The sequence below is a fragment of the Mobula birostris genome, chromosome 6 (assembly GCF_030028105.1).
Source record: "Mobula birostris isolate sMobBir1 chromosome 6, sMobBir1.hap1, whole genome shotgun sequence".
Taxonomy (NCBI): Eukaryota; Metazoa; Chordata; class Chondrichthyes; order Myliobatiformes; family Myliobatidae; genus Mobula; species Mobula birostris.
In genome coordinates, this window is record NC_092375.1 from 169,186,139 (window position 1) to 169,206,431 (window position 20,293).

A 20,293-nucleotide genomic window follows, 5' to 3' on the forward strand; every position below is an offset into this window, starting at 1 on the left:
CCATCTTCTCCTCCCCTCGTCCCCTTTTGGTGCCCCAACTAGGATCTGTTGACTCAAACTTGAAACTAACAATGCTGAAATCATTCAACTCAAGTTGCAGGTGAAAAGAAAAACTTACTGTTTCTCTCTCTCTCTCTCTCTCTCTCTCTCTCTCTCTCTTCCAGTAAAGTAATCTTTTTACTTCCTTTCTCATTTCTGATGAAGGATCTTTGATCTAAAACTGCAAGGCATTCTCTCTTTCCACATCTGCAGAATCTCAAAGTTCAAAGTAAATTAATTATGGAAGTACATATATCTCACCATGTACGACCTGAGAGATTGGTTTTCTTGTGGGCATACTCAGTAAATCCAAGAACCATAACAGAGTTAATGAAAGACAGCACCCAACAGGGCAGACAAATGACCAAAGTGCAACACACAGCTAACTATGGAAATAAAAAAGAAAGAAAAGGAAATAATAAATAAATAAGTAAGCAATAAATATTGAGAACATGAGATGAAGGGTCCTTGAAAGTGAGTCCATAGATTGTGGGAACATTTCAGTGATGGGGCAAGGGTATTATCCCCACTGGTTCAAGAGCCTGATGGTCGAGGAGTAATATCTGTTCCTAAGTGTAATGCTGTGAGTCCTGAGGCTCCTCTACCTTCTTCCTGATGGCAGCAGTGAGAAGAAAGCAAGGCCTGGCTGGTGGGCATCCCTGATGATGGATGCTGCTTTTCTGTGATAGCACTCCGTGTATATATGCTCAATGGTCAGGAGAGGTTTCCCCATGATGGATTTGGGCGTATCCATGACTTTCTGTTCAAAGACATTGGTGTTTCCATATCAGGGTGTGATGCAACAAGTCAATATACTCTCCACACCATATCTACAGAAGTTTTCCAAAGTTTTAGATGTCATGCCGTATCTTCATAAACTTCTAAGGAAGTAGATGTGCTGCTGATCTTTCTTCATAATTGCACTTGCGTGCTGGGCCCAGGCCAGGTCCTCTGAAATGAGAACACCGAGGAATTTAAAGTTGCCTTCTCTCTCCACCTCTGATGCCCCAGTGAAGACTGAGTCATGGACATCCGGTTTCCTCCTCCTGAAGTCAATAATCAGCTCTTTGGTCTTGCTGATGTCAAGTCAGAGGTTGTTTTTGTGGCACCACTCAGCCAGATTTTCAATCTCCCTTCAATATGCTGATTTGTCACCATCTTTGATCTGGCCTACGACAGTGGTGTCATCAGCAAATTTAAATATGGCATTGGAGATGCTTAGCCACACAGTCATAATTGTAAAGGGAGTAGAGCAGGGGGCTAAGCACATAGCCTTGTGGTGCACCTGTGCTGATGGATTGCGGAGGAGATGTTGTTGCCAATCCAAACCGACTGGGCTCTGCAAGTGAGGAAATTAATCCAATTGCACAAGGAGGTATTGAGGCCTAGCACTGGAAGTTTATTGATTATTTTTGTAGGGATGATAGTATTGAATGTGGAGGTGCAGTTGATAAAGAGCATCCTGATGTATGCATCTTTGCTGTTCAGATGTTCCAGGATTGAGTGAAGAGTTAATGAAATGGCATCTGCTGTGGATTTGTCATACTGGTAGGCAAATTGGAGCGGATCCAATTTGCTCCTCTGGCAGGAGTTGACGTGTTTCAAAACCAACCTCTCAAACCACTTCATCACAGTGGATGTAAGGGCCATCAGACTGCTTAACTCATGCGGACACAACTGTATTTCTATGTTATATTGACTATCCTGTTGTACATAATATTTATTACAAATTACTGTAAGTTGCGCATTTAGACGGAGACATAGCATAAAGATTTTTACTCCTCGTGTATATTAAGTATGCAAGTAATGAAGTCAATTCAATTCAAAGTGCTACTGGTCGATAGTCATTGAGGCAGATTACCATGATCTTCCTGGACACCGGTATAGTTGAAGCCTGCTTGAAGCAGGTGGGTACCTCAGACTGCTGAAGCGAGAGGTTAAAGATATTGGTGAACACTCCAGCCAGTTGATTAGCACAGGTCTTTAGTACTTGGGCAAATACACTATCTATGCTGGATGCTTCCTGTGGGTTCACCCTCCCGAAGGTTGTTCTCACATTGCCATCAGAGACTGAAATCACAGGATCAATGGGAGCTGTATGAGTTTGTGAAGGTTCCTTCGTGTTTAGGTCAAAGCGAGCATAGAAAGCATTCAGCATTAGGAAGTGAAGCCCTATTGTCACCTATATCGCTTGATTTCACTTTATAAGAGGTGACAGCATTCAAGCCCTGCCACAACTGTTGAGCATCCTTCATTGATTCAAGTTTAGTTGTGGAGTTGCCACTTTGCCCATGAGGTGGCTTTCTGGAGGTCTTACTTGGTCACCAGATCTGACTGCCTCTGATCTGGCCCTCAGCGGATTGTGGATCTCATGGGTCATCCAGGTCTACTGGTTGGGGAAGACTCTAAACGTTTTTGTGGGGACACACTCCTCTACGACTGTTTCAGTAAAGTCCTTAACAACCGTGGTGTATTCATCCAGACCTACTGATGAGTCCCTGAATATGGCCCAGTCCAGCAACTCGAAGCAATCCTACAGTCGGTCCTCTGCCTCCCGCGACCACCACATTGTTGTCCTTGCTCTTTAGCCTCTGACTGTATGCAGGTAGAGAAAGGACAGATAGGTGTTCAGATTTACAGAAGTGCTGTCTGGGCATGGAATGGTAGGCACCCCTTTTTGTAGTATCTGCTGAGTATTTCCAGCATTAATTGTTTTTATTTCAGATCCCTCATCTGCAGTTATTCAATTTCCATAAAATCAGTGAAAGAAAATGTGAAATAAATTTGAATGTTTTCTTACATTCTCATTTTCAGGAACATCCTTTAACCCATTTTAATTGATATAGACAACAGGAATTCTGCAGATGCTGGAAATTCAAGCAACACACATAAAAGTTGCTGGTGAACGCAGCAGGCCAGGCAGCATCTCTAGGAAGAGGTGCAGTCGACGTTTCAGGCCGAGACCCTTCGTCAGGATGAAGGGTCTCGGCCTGAAACGTCGACTGCTCCTCTTCCTAGAGATACTGCCTGGCCTGCTGCGTTCACCAGCAACTTTTATGTGTGTTAATTGACATAGAAGCCAGAGAGCTCAACGCTGGTCTGTAAATTGGGATTTCGTGCTTAAACACTTTCATCCTTGGGAAATAGAATTGGGACCTCTATCTCCAACACAGCCATGACATTGCTCCAATTTCCTTGGTTATACATCTAAAGTATTTATGGTGGTACCTGATAAGATTTCTGCCAGCAAGTAGGAACCCAGAACAAAGGTCCTGTGGTATCAAGGGAGTCATAATAAACAATCACTGTCCAGTGATTAAGGTCCTGAGCAGGTATCTGCTGGAGCCACAATTGGAGGAGAGGAAACAAGAGAAGTCTGTAGCTATTACCTTAGGCACTACCTACGGGTTACATGAATTGAAGCCCAGGGAACAGAAGACACAAGAACTGATTGAGGGATGTTCAGCGTTTGGCTGCTGTGGTTTTGAAGCAGTGGCTCAGGATGATGAAGTGAAATAAACCCTTGTTTTGTATTCACCGTGTGACGATAATTATAACTTTGCCTCCTCCGTCTGCCCATGGAAAGATGCAGGCCTTTGCCTGACACTTTAAATTCTATCTGTGTGTGACGGCTAATATTTTTGAATTCATTAATGATGCAGTTAGGCTGGTTGCTAACACTAATTTCACTGTATAAGAACTAATGAGAAACATATACTTGAAGACTAAGATCTGCATCTCAGAATCCCTGCATTGTCTTTACTTGACACCTCCCCAAATTAGGCTTGAAATTGTTCATCATTTCAAATTCTTCATAACTATTACTTTGGCAAGGCCATTGTGAGTAGTGGCTGGGTGACATTGAATGTTGGATTAATATAAGTGGGAATTTCTTTCATAATGTAGAGAATCTTGGTTTAAACAGAACTTGTTTTCATTCCATGTCTATTGCATTCCAACCTCTTAAAAAATGATTACAAATTCAGTAGAGCCCCAACAATTTGCCATCTGATTATTGGGAAATCCTGATGATTAGATACCTGAATTAACAAGTGATGTTTGCTGCATTTGTCATCTACCTGCTGGCACATCAGTTCCTGAGCTAACACCCTCCAGACCATTAGAATCATAGAAACGTAGAAAACCTACAGCATAATACAGGCCCTTCGGCCCACAAAATTGTGCCGAACATGTCCCTACCTTAGAAGTTACTAGGCTTACCCATAGCCCTCTATTTTTCTAAGCTCCATGTACCTATCCAAAGGTCTCTTAAAAGACCCCATCATATCTGCCTCCACCACCATTGCCGGCAGCCCATTCCACGCACTCACCACTCTCTGAGTAAACATCTTACCCCTGACATCTCCTCTGTACATACTCCCCAGCATCTTAAACCTATGTCCTCTTGTGACAACTATTTCAGCCCTGGGAAAAAGCCTCTGACTATCCACATGATCAACGCCTCTCATAATCTTATACGCCTCTATCGGGTCACTTCTCATCCTCCGTCGCTCCAAGGAGAAAAGGCCGAGTTCACTCAACCTGTTTTCATAAGGCATGCTCTCCAATCCAGGCAACATCCCTGTAAATCTCTGCACCATTTCTATGGCTTCCACATCCTTCCTGTAGTGAGGCGACCAGAACTGAGCACAGTACTCCAAGTGGGGTCTGACCAGGGTACTATATAGCTGCAACATTACCTCTCGGCTCCTAAATTCAATTCCACGATTGATGAAGACCAATACACCGTATGCCTTCTTAACCACAGAGTCAACCTGCACATCTGCTTTGAGCGTCCTATGGATTTGGACCCCAAGATCCCTCTGATCCTCCACACTGCCAAGAGTCTTATACTATATTCTGCCATCATATTTGACCTACCAAAATGAACCTCTTCACACTTATCTGGGTTGAACTCCATCTGCCACTTCTCAGCCCAGTTTTGCATCCTATCAGTGTCCCGCATTCTCCAAGGCCCCAGCTTCCTCCTCACCCCGTCTACTGTCTCGGACTCCAGTTACCCTGCTCCCTGTCCGCTTGGTTCCTGCACTCAGTGACTGTTTGCTGAAACCCCAATTCCTAAGCTGGGGCTTTAGTTCCTGCACTCATTAGTCTCTCACTGAGGTATCAATTCCTCGTCATCCTGTCTGTTTGCTTGGGCTCTGGTCTGCACTCTCCTCATTCACTCATTGAGGCTCCAGCTCCCTTGTTCCCCAGCCAATCACTGGAGTCCCAGTTACCCCAACTCTCTGCACTCTTGCTGAGGCCTTGGTTTCTATGCTTTCTTTGAACCAATTAACTTAATTGGAATTTAAAAACCTTTTTTTTAAATGTGAATTTAAAATGTTGGAACGTTCATGAAATAACACCCTCAATTGTCTGAAAAATAGTCAAGCTTATCAAAGTCCTGAACGTGCTAGATTAGTTCAATTTGGAGGACAACAGAGACATTTTCACAGCAAAGGAGTTTTCAGCTATCATAAAGTCACCACTTTTTTATATTAAGGACTTAAAGTAAATCATCTCACTAAATTAATATCTTAATCACTGTTGTACATGGCTACATGTAGAAATTGTAGTTTTGACTTGGAAAGCTCTGGTGCAGAGATTGTTAAAACTGGCAAATGTTATAATTACCTCAATAATGAGAGAAGAATGTAGTTCAGATGGATATATTTTAGATCAGAACAAGATAGTTTTATTTTAAGTTGGACTAAAATATTCATTGTTTAAGTACTTTGCTTTTGTGAAGAAGAAAACAAAAGATACTGTTAACTTCGCTAACATGGAAAATTCTATGATTAATTTTTGGAAATATTCTTGTTTAAGTTTTGTTTGTTTAACAGTTAACAAAATACAAAATAATTCTATTAGGTTTTACTACAGCACAAATTTGAACAAGAATCAATTTTAAATATTCTTAATGAACTTGCTTCCTTTGCCAGGTTCCAGTTCCAATGACCGAAGATTTAGAAGTCGTTGCGTTACTAACAGATGATGCAACAATTGCAACCTGGAACAACGAAGGCTTGCCGAGTGATAAGATGTCCACAGAGAATGCCACTATTGTTTCTAATTGTGAACGTTGGCCACTCCTAATTGATCCTCAGCTCCAGGGAATGAAATGGATCAAAAACAGATATAACAGCAATTTGAAAGTTGTCAACTTGGGTCAAAAAGGGTGAGCTGACAGCAGCTAAATCTGCAAACAAGATGACAAGCAGCAATTATAGAAAGGAATAATCACTTGCATTTGAACTGTCTTTATTGCACTTGAATAGACAAAAGGATACTTTACTGCCTTTGCAACGATGCTGGAGATGATTTTAGTTTTCCAAGAGGAGAGTGGCTTAGTGGGATGGGTAGAGATTATTTCTGCCTGGAGAACACTAGGGGTGAAAGACCATCTTGATTTGCAGGTTACCTTTTGTACGTGATAGACAACAGCTTGAAGACCTGCCCCTGATGTGCATTTTGCCAATTTAAAGATTGAAATTTTGAAATCTTGCAAGCTCTTAAGGATCTCGTGTAACTTAAAGAGCGTTCAATTTTGTGCGGAAAGCAAAACTTTGCGTCACTGTAGGTGTAGGCAAAGACTCAGAGCAAGAAGTGCTTCGGTCATTCCCAAGGGCTTTCGAATACTGTATATTGTTGTGAAAGCTAATGGGATACGTTCAGGAGAGGAGAGAAGACATCTTACTTTCAGATGAATTGAAAGTGCTTGCTCCATTGAAACAATGCATTCATCGGGGAGGCTTTAATATTCTACTAGCAAGAAACTCTAATTATTATGCAGTAGAATAGTTCTTTCCTCTGTTATCATCAGTAATTGCTGGAAATGAATTTTGGAGAAGTTGGTAGGGCTGGTGTGCCAGAGAGGATAAGAAACAGATGATGATTGGGCACATAACTATTTTTGAGTGGGCTGGTGCCTAGCAGATATCTTGGAGGAGATTCTGGGGGAGGTAGTCTGCTGAGACAGTTAATGTGGGGAAGAGTGGTCGAGGTCGGATGCTTGGAGAGTGAGTAGAGATGGAAGCAGCTTGATCCTCCACAGTACCTCAATCCTCAGGTTAAAACTGGCTTCATGTTTTCTTAGTCCTCTGATTTGCTGCAGGACTTGGTACATATAACGCCAAACATTGTTTGATGTTACTGTGTTTACGGAGCAGTGCTTATGTGCAAGTTTGTACACAGGAGAGCTGACGGCAAATTCTTCCAACCTGTAAATCGTGTTTCGTTTTCAAGCAAGATGTTTGCATGATGCTGTTCACAACTATGGTGATACCCGCTAGTATGGGGTTCTTGAAGTGCTCCCCAGGCAGCCATCGGATGTGATTTTTGACACTCATGGTGTCACGTTAAAAAGAAATTACAAAAACATGATAAAATATGAACAGATGCTCTGTGTTGGACCATTTCTCACTGTCATTCACTTTGATATCCCTCCCACTGCTTAAAATGTCTATAAATTCTCCTCTGGCAGGAAAAGATATATACATGACATCTGATTTCATGATACATAAGAATTTCTTCTGTCATGGATTAGGGGAAATATTACTTTGAAAACTAAGACCGTTAGATTCATAAAGTAATGCAGCACAGGGACAGGCCATTTGATCCAACTAGTCCATGCTGACCACAACATCCTCCCTGCTTATCCCTGTTGCCCATAACCCTCTCCTTGCACCTACCTAAATACCTCGTGAATGTTGCCATTGTATTCTCCTTGACCACTCCCTCTAGCAGCTCATTCCCGGTACTCTCTACCCTCCATGTAACCAGGTTGCCTCTTGGGTCTCCTTCTCTTCTTGTCAAAATGGTGCCAGTAAACCACATGACCAACAGCGACATCCTTCAGACGGTTCACAAAACTACTTTTACTCCTTCTTTGAAATATGATTCTACTACTAAGCTGTGTGCAATTGGAACCTGTGATTGACATTTTGATGGTGTGTTTTTGGGCCAGTTGAGCGATCTGGCACTTTGCTGTCTGCGAGGGGGTTCGGTGAGGTTTGGAATGGAGAGTGCTGCCTGGAGCACTGAACTGAACTGAACTGAACATTCCTAGACTGTTTCAAGGACTCTGTCGTTTGATGTTTTATATTCTGTGCGTTATTCTCTCGTTTTTTTGCAATTTGCATGATTTGTTTTTTTTTTGTGTGTTGGCTGTTTGATGTTTTCTTTGAAACATGGTGTTTCTTTGTTTTGTGGCTCTCTGCAGGAAGACAAATCTCAGGGTTGCATTCTGCATCATACTTTGATAATAAATCTACTTTCAATCTTTGAATCTTGCATCTGTGCTCTCCAGTTTTAGACTTCCCAAGCCCGGGGAAAAGTCTGTAACTGTTCACCTTACAACCCATCCAATTTATAAAATTCTGTGAGGTCACCCCTCATTTTTCTGCGCACAGGGAATAAAGATCCAGCATGGCCAGCCTCTGAGAGTAACTCAAGTCCTCTAGCCCAGGCAGCGTCCTCGTAAACCTCTTCTGCACCGTCTCCAGCAAATCTGTGCGCACACAAGTGTGGCCTCACCAACTGTTGTGGTAGAGAAGTAAAAGATGTGAGGTAAGAGATGCAATGGTGGCAACAATGAGAATGCACTGAGAAGAGAGGAAGAACAAGGAGTAAAATAGATAGGGCAGTGATTGACCCAGTGATCTATTGACCCAGGCCTTTCAATCCCTCCATGTGCTTTAACCTTCGCCACCTAATTCTAAGCACTTCACCTCTGGTTTTTTAAAAAAAATTAGCTAGGCCAGGTGGAGGCAATACCCAGATCTGCTCCAGTCTATCACCACTCAAAGCAGTTTTCCAGTGTTAGTGATCTGTAGAAAATGTTGCTGCTTGTATCTGAATGAGGTTTCTGCCATTTCATCTTTTTGAAAAATAGATAAATGAATGTTTGATTGATCTAATCATTTTTATTTATGTGAAAGAGAAGTTTAATGAAAGGCTTACTGTGGATGTCACCCATGTGGATTGAGAAATTGGAGCAGGACTAAGATCTCTGGCCCTTGAGTCTGCTCTGCATCCTCTGAGATCATGGCTCATCTTGCAGCTCAGAGCTACTTCCCAGCACTACCCTTGATTCTTTTGATATCCAGCAATTTATTAATTTGAGTTATGACTGGGCCGGCTGGTGGCGCAATGACATCAACACCAGACCCTGGAACGGAGGTTCCCAGGTTCGAATCCAGTCGGGGCCGCTCCCGAGTACGCTCTCCATCCGTGCCGGGTTGAGTGTCGAGATCGCAACTCGACCTCGTAAAATAAAGGGAAAAATACTGCGAAATGTCTGTGTGAGGAGTGGCACGCCACACAGTCTCTCTCTCTCTCGCTCCGCGCCTTGTAAAGACTTGAAAAAAAATCATCGTGCACACGCAGACGCAGACGCACACACACCAAAAAAAAATTTGAGTTATGACTGAGTCTCCACAACCCTTCAGCAAAGAGAATTTGAAAGGTTTATCACCTCCAGAGTGATGTAACATAGTGATTTTCAGAAGACGTTTGCTGAAGTCCCACACAAGATTTGGAAAGTGGCATTCAGCAGTGATAAGAAAAATAGAGGCTTGTGGAATTAAAAGATCACTAGTATCACGGAAGAGAAATTGGCTTAAAGGCAGAAAGCAGAGAGTAGTTGTGATCTACTTGGGAGGACCCTTTTTTAAAGAACTAGCAGTAACGCATGATATGAATTTGATGCATTGCTGCATCAGTGACTGCAGTTTAATTTGAAAATTGTTGCCTTCAGTGGTCTGTTCTGTTACATCTTGTCAAGAATCAGAATCGTGTTTGTTATCACTGACTTGTACGATGTGAAATTTGTTGTTTTGCAAAGTGTTAAGAATTACTACAGATTACAAAATAAACGGTGAGAATAAGGTAAAGACGAGACAGTGCTTATAGGTTTGTGGTGCCTTCAGAAATCTGATAGCAGAAGTGTTGAAGCTTTTCCTAAAGTACTGCGTGTAGGTCTTCAGGCTCCTGGTACCACCTCCCTGACGGTAGTTACGAGGAGAGGGCATGTCCAGGATGGTGTGGGTCCTTCATATGAATGTGCCTCTTGGAGGCCTCTTGAAGATGTCTCTGATGCCGAGGAGGGTTGTGTCCTCAATCCTTTGCAGCCTCTTGTGATCTTGTGCATTGTGTCCAGGTGATCATCCAATAACACCAAAGACAAGAATTGAGAGCAGCTTGGGTCTGAGATTTGATGCTCGTTGGAGTGACCAGTGGCAGAGATCCAATCGTCCTGAGCTTTCTCTTGCCTGGGTGAGATCATGACTACATATATGCTTATGTTAAATTCATAATTTACTGTCTGTAAATAACTAGTATAATTTTATGTTGATGAATAGTTTTGCTTAGGCTCATTTCTTTAACGTGGAGCAGTATAGACTGCATTTTCAAGAACTGAGTTACTTTTGTTTCATATGGCAGGTTTTTTTCTCTTCACACTTCTAATTGGTTTTTTGGCAAGCCACTCCTCTAGTTCACGACCGTATACGTTGGCTTGATTCATAATGAAGTGTGGCCCAGGAGGGGCAGACATGAATCTGTCTGTTCGGGAGCCGGGGTTGGATCAGTCTTCATCCGGCATCTTGTCCACAGCTGTTCCAACGTGGGTGGCCCTGAGGTGGCATCGCCCGATGGAGTCCTTGAAGCACGCAACCCTCCACACGATGTCAGCGTGTTGTCCAGGTCATGGACGAGGAACTGAGTGTAGCAAATAGTATGGCCCTGATGAATTGGGAAGGTTAGGGTTACGTGCTGATCAAATCAAAGGAGTAGCCTGTTGATGATGGTAGATGAGGATGCATTTGGCCTCCAAGCAGCGATTGTCAATAGCCAGCAGTGAGCAGTGATTGATTCGGCAGCAGTAATGGGAACCGGAGTGATGGGGCTGAAGATTGGGCATTTGGTATACAAGTAGTTCCAGTGTGTAGTGAAACTGTGAGGAAGCACAGGTAGATGACAGGGCAAAATCTCAGTCAGTGGGATGAGCTGAAGTGTAACATGAGAGCAAAATCAAAGAGAGTGATGAATACAAGAATGAAGGTGTTACATATGAAAGCATGCAATATATGGAATACATTAATGATATTTTGGCTATATAGAACAGTCCCTGTTCTAAGCCTTCTCTGGTAATGCTTCCTAACTCTTCCTGTGCGACATGGACAACTGTATTGGTGCTGCTTCATGCATCCATGCTGAGCTTGTCAATTTTTTCAAATTTGCCTCCAACTTTCACCCGGCCCTTAAATTCATTTGCTCTATATCTGACACTTCCCTCTCCTTTCTTGATCTCTGTCTCCATTGCTGGAGGCAAACTGTCTGCCAACATCAGAATCAGAATCAGGTTTATTATCGCTGGACACACATTAAAAAATGCTGGTGAACTCCCGTTAATGCCCCACCTCCCCTTCATACCCCATCCCTTATTTAATATTTATTATTATTTTTTTCTCTTTCTCTTTTTTTCTCCCTCTGCCCCTCTCACTATAACTCCTTGCCCATCCTCTGGGCTCCCCTCCCTTTCTTTCTCCCTAGGCCTCCCGTCCCATGATCCTCTCCCTTCTCCAGCCTCATATCCCTTTTGCCAATCACCTGTCCAGCTCTTGGCTCCATCCCTCCCCCTCCTGCCTTCTCCTATCATTTCGGATCTCCCCCTCCCCTTCCCAATTTCAAATCTCTTACTAGCTCTTCTTTCAGTTAGCCCTGACGCAGGGTCTCGGCCCAAAACGTCGACTGTACCTCTTCCTAGAGATGCTGCCTGGCCTGCTGTATTCACCAGCATGTTTTATGTGTGTTGCTTGAATTTCCAGCATCTGCATATTTCCTCCTGTTTACGTTTATTACCACTGGCGTGTGCTGTGAAATTTGTTAATTTAGCAGCAGCAGTTCATTGCAATACATAATATAGAAGAAAAAAACAAAATAAAATAATAATAATAAATAAGTACATTAATTACAGTATATGTATATTGAATAGATTAAAAATCATACAAAAAACAGAAAATAATGTATGTTAAAAAAGTGAGGTAGTGTCCACGGGTTCCATGTCTGTTTAAGAATCGGATGGCAGAGGGCAAGAAGCTGTTCGTGAATCACTGAGTGTGTGCCTTCAGGCTTCTGTACCTCCTACCTGATGGTAACAGTGAGAAAAGGGCATGCCCTGAGTGCTGAAGGCCCTTAATAACGGGTGTTGCCTTTCTGAGACACCGCTCCCTGAAGATGTCCTGGTTACTTTGTAGGCTGGTGCCCAAGATGGAATCAACTAAATTTACAACCCTCTGCAGCTTCTTTTTTGGTCCTGTGCAGTAGCTCCCCGTCCCCCATACCAGACAGTGATGCAACCTGTCAGAATGCTCCCCACAGTACAACTACAGAAGTTTTTGAGTGTATTTGTTGACATACCAAATCTCCACTTCTCCACTTCTGATCCATCTATGAGGACTGGTATGTGTTCCTTCGTCTTACCCTTCCTGAGGTCCACAAACTCCTAATGAAGTACAGCCGCTGTCTTGCCTTCTTTATAACTGCATTGATATGTTGGGACCAGGTTAGATCCTCAGAGACCTTTACACCCAGGAGCTTAAAACTGCTCACTCTCTCCACTTCTGATCCATCTATGAGGATTGGTATGTGTTCCTTTGTCTTACCCTTCCTGAAGTCCGCAATCAGCTCTTTCATCTTACTGACGTTGAGTGCCAGGTTGTTACTGCGACACCACTCCACTAGTTGGCATATCTTACTCCTGTATGCCCCCTTGACACCATCTGTAATTCTACCAACAATGGTTTATCATCAGCAAATTTATAGATGGTATTTGAGCTATGCTCAGCCACACAGTCATGGGTATATAGAGAGAGTAGAGCAGTGGGCTAAGCACACACCCCTGAAGTGCACCAGTGTTGATTGTCAGCGAGGAGGAGATATTATCACCAATCCACAGATTGTGGTCTTCTGGTTCAGAAGTCGAGGATCCAGTTGAGGATCCATCTTTTATAAACTAACTGATTCCCATGGCTACTTTGACTATACCTCTTCCCAGCCTGCCTCCTGTAAAAATGCTATTCCCTTTTCTCATTTCCTTCATCTCCACCCACCATCTGTTCCTAGCACGAGGCTTTCCTTTCCAGGACATTAGAGATGGCATCCTTCTTCGAAGAATGGTACTTCCCTTCCTCCACCATTGGTGCTGCCCTCACTCGCAAGATGTAGGATCCTTGTGGGTTGAGTTAAGAAACTGCAAGGGTAAAAAGACCCAGATGGGAGTTAGATACAAGCCTCTGAACAGTAGCCAGAATGTGGATTATAAATTACAATGGGAGATAGAAAAAGCATGTGAAAGAGAAAGTGTTATGATAGTCATGGGGGATCTCAATGTACGGATAGTTTGGGAAAATCTGGTTGGTGCCGGATCTCAAGAGAGTGAATCTGTAGAATGCTTATGAGATGGCCTTTTAGAGCAGCTTGTGGTTGAAATCATTGGGGAAAAGGCAATTCTGGACTGGGTGTTGTGTATCGAACCAGATTTGATTAGGGAGCTTAAACCCTTAGGAGACAATGATGATCCTATGATAGAATGACAGTGGAACAGCAGTGGCTGGAGTTCCTGGGAACAATTCAGAAAGCGCAGGGTAGATACATCTCAAAGAAATAGTTGTATTCTAAAGAGAGGTTGAGGTAAGCATGGCCGACAACGTCAAAGACAGCATAAAAGCAAAGGAAAGGGTATATAATATAACAAAAATTAGTAGAAAGTTAGAGACCATATAGACAGAAGTCAAATTAGGCCATTTGGCCCATTGAGTCTGCTCCACCGTTCAATCATGGCTGATGCTTTTTTTGATTGGGGGAGATTGGGAAGTTTTTAAAAACCATAGGCAACTAAAAAGCAATAAAGAAAGATAAAATATGAAGGTAAGTAGCCCATAATATAAAAGAGGATCATCATCATCATCATCATCAGGTGCCATCCCCAGATTGAGCTTTGACTGCCATGGCCCACACACTCCTGTTTCGGGTCAAGTGGATCAATTGATTGGTATTCATTTCCAGTTCTCTGGCTGCTGTCTCCATCATCATTTATCTTCGTCTTCCTCTTGCTTTCTTCCCTTCAATCTTTCCCATAATTACCGTGCATTCTAACTCCTCTTTCCTAATCACATGTCCAACGAAGTTACATTGCCCTTTCATGATCCATTACATTATTTCCCTTTTCGTGCTTGCTCTGTTTGTGACATCCTTGTTAGATATTCGTTTCATCCATGATATTCTTTGCATCCTCCTCAAAAACCACATCTCTGCTGCTTCAATTTGTTTCCTCATGTTACTAGATATTGTCCAACATTCTGATCCATATAACATAACTGGATAAACATAACATTTCAGTACTCCGAGGCGGGTTTTCATGCCTAGTTTAGTGTTGGTCAGTATACTCTTCATTCTCGTAAAGGTGTCGCACCTGCCATCTGATGTCACCCAGCATCCTAAGTAGCTAAAGTTCTGTATTTGTTTTATGTCTTCCCGGTTTATTTTCAGCCTACAGATAGGAATCTCCTTCTTTTTGGATATCACCATACATTCTGTCTTTTTGCTATTGATAGATAGACCCATTTTTGTACTTTCTTCAATAACTATATCAATTAAGTTTTGTAGTTCTTCCTCCATACTTGCTATTAACACAGTGAAATTATTGATGTTTTCACCGCCAACTTTGATTCCCAAGATGTCTCTCATTTTTTGTAATATTGTTTCACTGTACACATGAAACAAATCAAGGGAGAAAACACACCCTTGTCTAACGCCTCTCTTGATTTTCGTAAACTGACTCACTTCTCCGTCTATTCTTACAGCGGCAGTTTGTTCCCAATACAGATTTCTGATTAGGTGGAGGTCTTTTGAATCTAGATCTAGAGTTTCCTGTAATATTTCAAATAACTTATTGTGCTTCACTTTATCAAATGCTTTTGTGTAGTCGATAAAACAAACAAATCTTTTTGCACTTGAATAGCTCATTCTGATAGTATCCTTAACATCAATATCGCGTTTCTTGTACCTTTGTCTTTCACAAAACCACATTGTTCTTTACCTGTTTCAGCTTTTATCTTACTTTTAGCTCTTGTCATAAAAATTCTTAGAAGTATCTTAGTAATATGACTCATTAAACTTATGGTCCTATGTAATTCACATTCTATTGCTCCAGGTTTCTTAGGAAGAGTGATAAATACTGATTTTTTTCATCTCTTCTGATATTACTCCAGTCTCATAAATGTCATTGATTAAATCAGTAAGTTTTTCAATTCCATGATCTTCAAGGGTGATATTTTGTTCTATCACTAAATAATTAATAAAAGAGGATACCAGAGGTTTTTACAGATATATAAAAAGTAAAAGAGGCAAGAGTGGATATTGGACCCTGAGAAAAAGACATTGGAGAGATTGTAGTGGGAGACAGAGAAATACTTAATAAGTATTTTTGCATCAGCCTTCACTCTGGAAGACACTCGCAGTATGCCAGAAACTCGGGATTGTCAGGGGACAGAAGTGAGTATTGTTGCTATTACAAAGGAGAAGGTGCTTGGGAAGCTGAAAGGTCTGAAGGTAGATAAATCACCCAGACCAGATGGACCCCACCCCAGGGTTCTGAAGGAAACAGCTGAAGAGATTGTGGAGGGATTAGTGATCTTTCAAGAATCACTAGGTTCTGGAAGACTGGAAAATTGCAAATATCATTCCACTCTTTAACAAGGGAGGGAGGCAAAGGAAGCAAATCTGCAGGCTATTTAGCTTGACCAGTATTGGGAAGATGTTGGAGTCGATTATTAAGGATCAGGTCTCAGGGTACTTGGAGTCATGTGATAAAATAGGCCAAAGTCAGCATGGTTTTCTGAAGGGGAGATCTTGCCTGACAAATCTATTAGAATTCTTTGAGGATGAAACAGGCAGGATAGACAAAGGAGAGTCAGTGGATGTTGTTTACTTGGATTTTCAGAAGGCCTTTGACAAAGTTCTGCACATGAGGCTGCAAAACAAGATGAGAGCCCATGGTATTACAGGAAAGATGCCAGCATGGATAGAAGATTGGCTGATGGAGCCTTTTCTGGATGCTGCCAGTAACTAGTGTTATTCCACAGGGGCCAGTGTTCTTTTCACTTTACACATCACTGATTTAAGTGATAGAATCGATGGCCTTGTCACCAGGTTTGCTGACCATACAAAGAGAGGTGGAGGGGAAGGTAGCTTTGAGGAAGCAAGGTGTCTGCAGAGGAGATAGGTTAGGAGAATGGATAAAGAAGTGGCAGGTTGGATATAGTGTAGGGAAGCATATGGTCATACACTTTAGTAGAAGGAATAAAAGTGTAGACTTTTTTCCTAAATAGTGAGAACATTGGGAAATCAGAGGTGTAAAGGGACATGGGAGTCCTTGTGCAGGATTCCCTGAAGGTTAACCTGCAGGTTGGGAAGTGGTAGGGAAGGCAAATACAATGTTTTCATTCATTTTGAAAGGACTAGAATATAAAAGCAAGGATATAACGTTATGGCATTGGTTAGATTGTACTTGGAGTATTGCAAGTAGATTTGGACCTCTTATCAAGGAAAAGATGTGCTGACATCGGAGAAGGTTCATAGAAGGTTCAGGAGAGTGATTCTGGGAATGAAAAGATTAATGTATGAGGAGCGCTTGATAGCTCTGGGCCTGTACTCACTGGAGTTTAGATGAATTGGGGGGGGGGGAGTGATCTTATTAAAAGCTATTAAGTATTGAAATGCCTAGATAGAGTGGATGTGGAGAAGTTGTTTTCACTAATGGTGGAGTCTAGAACCAGAGAGGCTCCCCTTCAGAACAGAGATGAGGAGAAATTTCTTTCACCAGCAGGCAATGAATCTGCGGGATTCATTGCCCCAGATGACTGTGAAGGCCAAGTCATCAGGTATATTTAAAGTGGAGGTTGATAAGGTTCTTGATTAGTAAGGTCGACAAAAGTTAGCTGGAGAAAGGAGGAGAATGTGGTTGAGATAGGTAATAAATCAGTCATGATGGAATGGTGGAACAGACTTGATGGGCCAAATGGCCTAATTCTGTTCCTATGCCTTATGGTCTTATTGAAAGTTTCAGTTTAAAAAAAATAGACAGTAGACTGCGTAGAAAGATGAGAGGCAGATGATGCTTAATACAATAATAGGTGAAATGATGCATTGTGGCAGAATGAAAATGGATAGCAACGTAAACCAAACGGCACAGTTTTAAAGCATGTGCACAGACAGGCGATCGGCACATAAGTCCCAGAAAAAGGGAGCACACATCGATAATGTGAATGGGATCACCCATTTATAAATAGAGGTCTGGACTAGCAAGCAGGGATGTATATAGAACTATTTGTTCTACAAAGGGAGATTTATATCCAGTTCTGTTCACCAATCTACAGGAAGAAGTGAAGGACCTATAACATGTAGAAAAAAATTACCAGATTGATTCTATAAATGGGGGGGTTTCACCTATGTGTTGAGAATGGACATGCTGGAGTGATTCTGTTTGGAAGAAAGAAAAAATGACTGGAGATTTCATCAAGATGCACAAGGTTATGACTGGCTTAGGTAGGTGAGATAGAGAGCTCTTCCTATTTGCCAATAATACAAGGATCAGGAACACAAATTAAAACTTTTGGGCAAAGGATATGAGGGACATGCAATAGAAAGAATTTTATTCAGAGTAATTGCAATCTGGAATTCAATTTATGCGAAGGTTGTGCATCAAAAACAATTTGTACTTTCAGAAGAGAAGGGAACTGTGAATGATTATAATCTTGTACTTTGTCTGATGGGCACTAATCTGACTTCCTATTGTCGATTTGTTTAATAACAAGCAATGCTGTTGGTTTATTTATGTAGTTAATACCCTGTTTGCATCATTAAACATACTGTAGATATTGGAAATCTTTCACTGACAATGTTGTGTTCCATTTAATAGGTACATGGATGTCTTAGAACAAGCACTTGGTGTGGGAGACACTGTTTTAATAGAAAACATGGAAGAGATGATTGATCCAGTGTTAGACCCTTTACTTGGAAGGAACACAATTAAGAAAGGAAGGTAACATTAGATTTTAATCAACACTGTCTGCAATTTATGTTTATATAAAGCACAAGTACTAAAAAATAATTAAGCTAATTATTATTTTTAAAGGTTCATTAGAATTGGAGATAAAGAATGTCCATTTCATCCCAATTTCCATTTGATTCTACACACCAAACTGGCTAATCCTCATTATAAACCTGAAATACAAGCACAAACTACTCTAATTAACCTCACCGTTTTCAGGGATGGCTTAGAAGACCAGATACTTGCAGAGGTTGTGAACTTTGAAAGGCCTGACCTGGAACAACTGAAGGTAATCTGCTTGTTGATTCCTTTTTGAACAGCATCCACAGAACTATACAAAATGCTCGAGAGGTTTAGAGGGTAAGGCAGCTTCTATGAGAGGGAGCCATTAATTTGAGAATATTCTTCTTTTGTATAAAAGGTAACAGTTACAGAATAAGAGTGGATAGATTTAATTTTCAAATTCACAGTCAATACAAAAAAAAGCTTTATTCTTCATTCTTCACCTTTCTGTTGTATCCAAGAAAAGAAATTGCTGTCAATGCAAATATGTAAAAGAGAAGTATCCTACAACCAGATCAAGCATCATAATACATCACATGATGGGTGTAATTATTGAGATTACTGTCGTCTCAAGGTTATATTGAGAGTGTGTGCATTCGGAGAAGTTTGGTTCTATTTTGCTGTGGCCGTTTTTGTGGAATGTAAGATGTCAGAATGGATCCAACATTAATTTAAAGATAGAATTTTGTAGTGAAATTGCTAATTTTGGGTCAGGACGGAAGTGTAATGCTATTGCAGTGCTAGTAACCTTGGTTCAATTCTCGCCACCATCTGTCAGGAGTTTGAATGGTCTCCTCATGGATGTGTGTGTATCCTCTGAGTGCCCTGGTTTCCTCCCACCATTCAAAGGTATCTGGGGTAGTAAGTTAATTGGTCACAGGTGTAACTGGGCACCGCAGGCTCATGGGCCGGAAGGGCCTGATACTGTGTTGTATCACTAAGTAAGGTGAGCACTGGGAGAGTATCTCTATTTTATTGTTTGGGAAGAAATGTGGAAATTTGAGATTTAATGAATGAAAGCAGTACAAAAAAAAGCATTTGTGTTCAAACACTCCTTGGAACTATTGGAAGGAGAGGAAGGAAGAGGTAGGATCGGAAAATGTGCCATTTTTTATGAAAGGGTGAGGACAGAATCTGCAATCCACCAAGATCTACCTCACTTTTTAATGTATATTATTTCTGTTTTTGCATGATTTTTAATCTAAATATACATATACTGTAATTTATTTACTATTATTTTTTCTTCCTCTTCTATATTATGCATTACATTGCACTGCTGTTAACAAATTTCACGACACATACCAGTGATAATAAACCTGATTCTGATTCCGAAGATCTTGAGAAGATGCTCGGAGATTCAGCACCTCACAATGATTCCAGGGATTTTGCTACTCAAGTAGAGTGTGGCTTGTTCCATACTTGGAAGGAAGCAAAATATCGGGAAGGGCCTCCATAATTCCTTCTCTAGCTTCCCACAAGCTCCAAGTATGCACTGGGTCAGGCCTTGGGGATTCATTATCTCATCTCTGCTAATTCCTATCTGGCCGAGGCAATACCACTCATTTCCCCCCATTTCCACTGATTTCTCACAGACAAAAAAACTGAAGAGAAATGTTCATAATAAATCTCACCCATATCCTTTTATTCCACATACAAATGGTCATGCTGATCTTTAAGGGTTCTTATTCTTTTCCTAGCTACCTTTTACTGTTCATGTACCAGTAGAATCTCAACTTGCCTGTCAGATCTCTCTATTATCTCCTTTTTGCCCACCAAACTGCACTCTTAAGTGCACCCTAACATTTCTTGTACTCATCAAGAAATTAACTAGTTCCCAACTAGTGTAGAGCAGCATATGCCTCACTCTTTACCCTAACTAGAGCCTCAGTATATCTTATCAGCCAGGGTTGTTGAAACCTGCCAGCCTTGCCCTCCACCCTAACAGGAACGTGCGGGCACTGAACACTGGATATCACACTTTCGAAGGCCTTCCAATTGGCAGACACTATGTTCCAGCAAACAATCTTACCTGATCAACCTCTGCAAGATCCCACTAAATGACTCAAAATTTATTCT

General features: G+C 41.6%; 1 protein-coding gene across 1 annotated transcript in view; it reads left to right on the forward strand.

The window, feature by feature from the left end:
* LOC140198762 (dynein axonemal heavy chain 17-like) overlaps positions 1-20,293 on the forward strand; it is a 29,828-nt gene that overhangs the window by 8,332 nt on the left and 1,203 nt on the right. The window contains exons 4-6 of the mRNA XM_072259773.1: positions 5,985-6,220; positions 18,023-18,145; positions 18,374-18,443. Of these exons, the coding sequence (XP_072115874.1) occupies positions 5,985-6,220; positions 18,023-18,145; positions 18,374-18,443 (429 nt within the window). The remainder of the gene's footprint in view (positions 1-5,984; positions 6,221-18,022; positions 18,146-18,373; positions 18,444-20,293) is intronic.